The 4,323-nt window shown below is 50.5% G+C and overlaps 2 protein-coding genes across 2 annotated transcripts in view; both read right to left on the bottom strand.

Moving 5' to 3' along the window:
• LOC113210614 (growth factor receptor-bound protein 14) overlaps positions 1–4,323 on the bottom strand; it is a gene marked incomplete at its 5' end in the record, with an annotated part of 161,671 nt that overhangs the window by 2,909 nt on the left and 154,439 nt on the right.
• Positions 294–1,980, bottom strand: LOC113210610 (uncharacterized). Its single transcript, XM_026428690.2, has 7 exons — positions 1,844–1,980; positions 1,255–1,345; positions 1,062–1,111; positions 936–971; positions 769–859; positions 621–691; positions 294–521 (listed from the first exon to the last, which is right to left on the bottom strand). The coding sequence occupies exons 1-7, from the start codon at positions 1,880–1,882 to the stop codon at positions 477–479; spliced, it is 423 nt and encodes a 140-aa protein (XP_026284475.1). The 5' UTR covers positions 1,883–1,980; the 3' UTR covers positions 294–476.

Raw genomic sequence — 4,323 nt, 5'->3', positions numbered from 1 at the left:
AATCAAAACGTTAGTTTCATCTTGAACTTGTTATAAATGTATATTTATAGTTAGTCTGTCCTCCTGTGAATATGAAACTAGTTTTATTGTTTTATTGTGTACAGTTAAATAAATAGTTGTAAGTATAAACCATTAAAAACTCTTTTATTTAAAAACGTCCAATCTCGTTCGCGATGATTGGTTTGGAACGAGGTCCGGAAGCGTTGATGTTTAAGAAGAGTAACAGACACTATACCGTCGGGGCGGACTAGGTGACAGGTGGATTATTGGTAATAAGATGAAGGATATGAAAATTAAATGCTCGCATTTTTCATTTTATTGTGTCTTGATATTTTCCCTAGTTCGGCCAATACAATATACCAGAGTCTGCTCCTTTTGGCGAGAAGGCAAGCATTAAACTCGATTAAAAACTAATTCTTGCCTTTGCATGGAACTGTCTCATTTATGCATCGTAGAATCTTTTATCCTCCTCCGCTTTAGTTGACGGCACCGAGAATCTTTTTTACCATTTCCGCATACCACTGCAACCATAGAGCAAAAGATGTTGATTAATTGTTTAGTTTATAACATCTGTCGAGACGTGACGTTGTAGTACAGCAAGTGAACAAAGACAGGCATACCTCAGGAGCCTTTTCTCGCAGACATTTTTGGTGTCTATAACCCAAGTCACACAAATCGTCGCCTCCTTGCTCTGCTCAGGGCATAAATATGACAGTGATCATTTGAACCGGACCCTGATTCAAAACGGATTAATTTAGAAAAGTTTACCTATTTCTACACACTGGCGAATCAAGTCTTGGTGTTCATGCGGCGCGTGTTCAAGCATTGTGGACAATACCAAATGGCCGTCCTCCGTCATCTGGAAATCAAAAACTATGTTAAGTGGCGGAGTCCGATAAGAGAATCACGGGCATGGAGGGACATGATATACTCGCCTTCTTTGCCTTCAGCATTGCACATTTTATTTGACACTAGAATGAACAAAAATAAAATTTATGATTATGATTGTAACTGTGTCGGCAGAACTTGTGACAGTCATTAAAACAAATGTCGAAACTTGCTTTTAAATTTTCACTGGCATCCGCACCGTCAGCCCAGGCCAAGGTCTCCTCTATAACACCAAGAACAAAAGTCTCAAAGTAGGCTCGATCCTTATGTACCCTTTTTCCCATTTTGCGCACAGATACACTGACTAACTCTTCCAGAGATGAAGAAAAATAATTCAGGTAATAATCATAGCCCTCTAAAGCTCACCATAAGTAGATCCCGTCTCCTGCAGGCACGCATCAAAGTCGGCTTTCATCACGGCCAAGTCATCAGCTGGTGGATTAGGTGCCGACAACACCTTTCCGAAGAAAACAATACAACATAGTTTACTGATCTCGCGGTGGGCAGGCGCTGTTTTTAAGGATTGTGAACGATTTTGATGTCTACTCCCAATGAATTAGGAGCAGACACCTGACAGCATAGGCTACCCCGACGCGACTCCGTAATGGACGAGGAAAATATTTTCAATATTTAGTATTTTCTGAGCGTAGCCAAGCCACTACGATACGGCTAGCGCCTGCGAATCGCAGGGTAGGCCAGCCCGCCAAACACCTGAGAGGAGGCGGTGGCCTACCCTGCCCCGCTCTGCGCTCCTCGTGAGCGGGGCTCGGGCAACCGAAACGTTTGGCTCCTACACGTTCCGCGCTGTCGCTACGTTCTCTAAGAACTTTCTATTGCCGCCGCTCGTGAAACTTCAGAGAACGTAAACATTGAAGGGGGTGGGGGTGCGGGGTGAGCTACTTTAAATGGCGTTGTTTCAGCTGGGACAACGAGTGCGGTTCGCGATCCTCCTTACCTGCTGGAAGCACAGGACGACAAGAACAACGAGCTTCATCGTGGCTGTAAGGGGCACTACACCAAAATCCTAGAGCGCTCTTCTTTTATATTCTGCCCAGAGCCGGGGATAGCGTGGTCTGGGCCAATGCAGAGAGTAGCGATTGCTTATAATGCACCCTAACAAGGCAATCCCGGACGATTTAGAACGGTTTGCACTGGGCGGTAATAGTTGCTTCTAGGCCCTGAAAAAAAACCCATACTTGATCGTCTGACCAAGCCGGAAGCAAAGTACCGCGTGAGTGGTGTACGGCAGAAAAAACAATGCAAAACTTTAAAAACATGCCGGGCGTCTATCGTTAAAACGACAGTCTTTTTTTTCCGTAACCAGACCTGGTGATTTTTCCAAAATCCCCGAAAGTGCTGTCCGACCTGTCGGCTCCCTAATGTTCCTTCGTGGCCAAGTCGGTAGCGTCCGCGCCCGGTATGAACATGGTCGCTGGTTCGGATCTGGTCCCGATGATATTTTTCGCGCTCCGCTGGCCATGGATTTACAGTCGGGGGACACCTGATGTGATGGGCCGGTACGCAAACAGTCGCTGGTTCGAATCTAGTCGACGCAACCCTTTTGCCCATCTGCCAGCCATGTGTTTCAGGGTGTGAGCCACAGCGGAGATGGACTTCACCTCCAAAGCCTCATCGGCTCAGTTGGTAGAGCGCGCGCCCGGGACGCGGATGGTTGTCGGTTCGAATACTGACCGAGTCTCATTTTTCTCATTTAGTAGTTTGCGGTGCGGGGACCAAGGGTTAGGACGAAAGATCAGCCGACATGTGGAGGTGGACTTGACCGCCTACTCAGCAGCGCCCCCCCCCCTTGCAAAAAAAATATTCGCCCCGACCTGGAATCGATCCCGGGGCCGTGAGTGTCTTGTGCACCACGCCTCAGCGCTCGCCACTAGGCTGTCGGCTCCACTTGTCAGCGAAGAGTTCAGAACTCGGTCCTCCTTTACGAGTCTTCTGGTCTCCCGGATTGCACACGTTCAGGTATGGTCAAGTCCACCTCCTCGACGCGCTGGAGCCCGGGTCAATTCCTGACCAGAAACAAGGAAAATGGCCAGTAAATGAGCATCGCGGGGGCGAGGAGGTTAGGTTAGGCTAGTGGAGCGTGCATTTATTGACCTTTTGGCCAAGATTTCGACCCGGGCTTCAGCGCGTCGAGGACGTGGACTTGCCCGATTTGAACGCGTGCAATACGGCAGATCAACACCCGTAAAGAAGGGCTGAGTTCTGACGTTTGTAGCCACAGGAGCAGGCGACAGCTCAGTGGCTAGCGAGCTGAGGTGTGGTCCAGAGACCGCCGTCTAAAGGATCGAATCCCAGCTGTAGAACTTTTTTTCGCGCTCTGCCCGACAACGATGTGATGGACCGGTACGCAAACAGTCGCTGGTTCGAATCTAGTCGACGGAACCCTTTTGCCTTTCTGCCAGCTATATGTTTCGGGGTGTGAGCCTCATCGGAGATAAGCTTCGCCTAAGAAAAAGCCTCATTGGCTCAGTTGGTAGAGCGCGCGCCCGGGACTCAGATGGTTGTCGGTTCGAATACTGACCGAGGCTCTTTTTTCTCATTTAGTAGTTTGCGGCGCGGGGACCAAGGGTTAGGACAAAAGACCAGCCGACATGGGGAGGTGGACTTGACCGCCTACTCAGCAGCCCCCCTCCCCAATCATCAAAAAAGAAAAAAAGTTCGCCCCGACCAGGACTTGATCCCTGGGCCAAGGGTTCCCTAGACCACACCCCAGCGCGCTCGCCACTCGGCTGTCGGCTCCACTTGTCAGCGGAGAGTTCAGAACTCGGTGCTGCTTTACGGGCCTTGGTCTCCCGGATTGCACGCGTTCAGGTCGGGTCAAGTCCACCTCCTCGACGCGCTGCAGCCCGGGTCGAAATCTTGTCCAAAAGGCCAATAAATGCACTCTCCGCTAGCCTAACCTCGCCGCGCTCGGGGAGCTCATTTACTGGCCATTTTCCTTGTTTCTGGCCAGGAGTCGACCCGGGCTGCAGCGCGTCGAGGAGGTGGACTTGACCCGACCTGAACGAGTGCAATCCGGGAGACCAAGGCCCGTAAAGCAGCACCGAGTTCTGAACTCTCCGCTGACAAGTGGAGCCGACAGTCGAGTGGCGAGCGCGCTGGGGTGTGGTCTAGGGAACCCTTGGCCCAGGGATCAAGTCCTGGTCGGGGCGAACTTTTTTTCTTTTTTGATGATTGGGGAGGGGGGCTGCTGAGTAGGCGGTCAAGTCCACCTCCCCATGTCGGCTGGTCTTTTGTCCTAACCCTTGGTCCCCGCGCCGCAAACTACTAAATGAGAAAAAAGAGCCTCGGTCAGTATTCGAACCGACAACCATCTGAGTCCCGGGCGCGCGCTCTACCAACTGAGCCAATGAGGCTTTTTCTTAGGCGAAGCTTATCTCCGATGAGGCTCACACCCCGAAACATATAGCTGGCAGA

This window comes from Frankliniella occidentalis, unplaced genomic scaffold, assembly GCF_000697945.3.
Source record: "Frankliniella occidentalis isolate FOCC.00 unplaced genomic scaffold, Focc_3.1 Scaffold162, whole genome shotgun sequence".
Taxonomy (NCBI): domain Eukaryota; kingdom Metazoa; phylum Arthropoda; class Insecta; order Thysanoptera; family Thripidae; genus Frankliniella; species Frankliniella occidentalis.
Note: the sequence above shows the minus strand (reverse complement) of the source record. Positions and strands in the feature narration are given on the sequence as shown.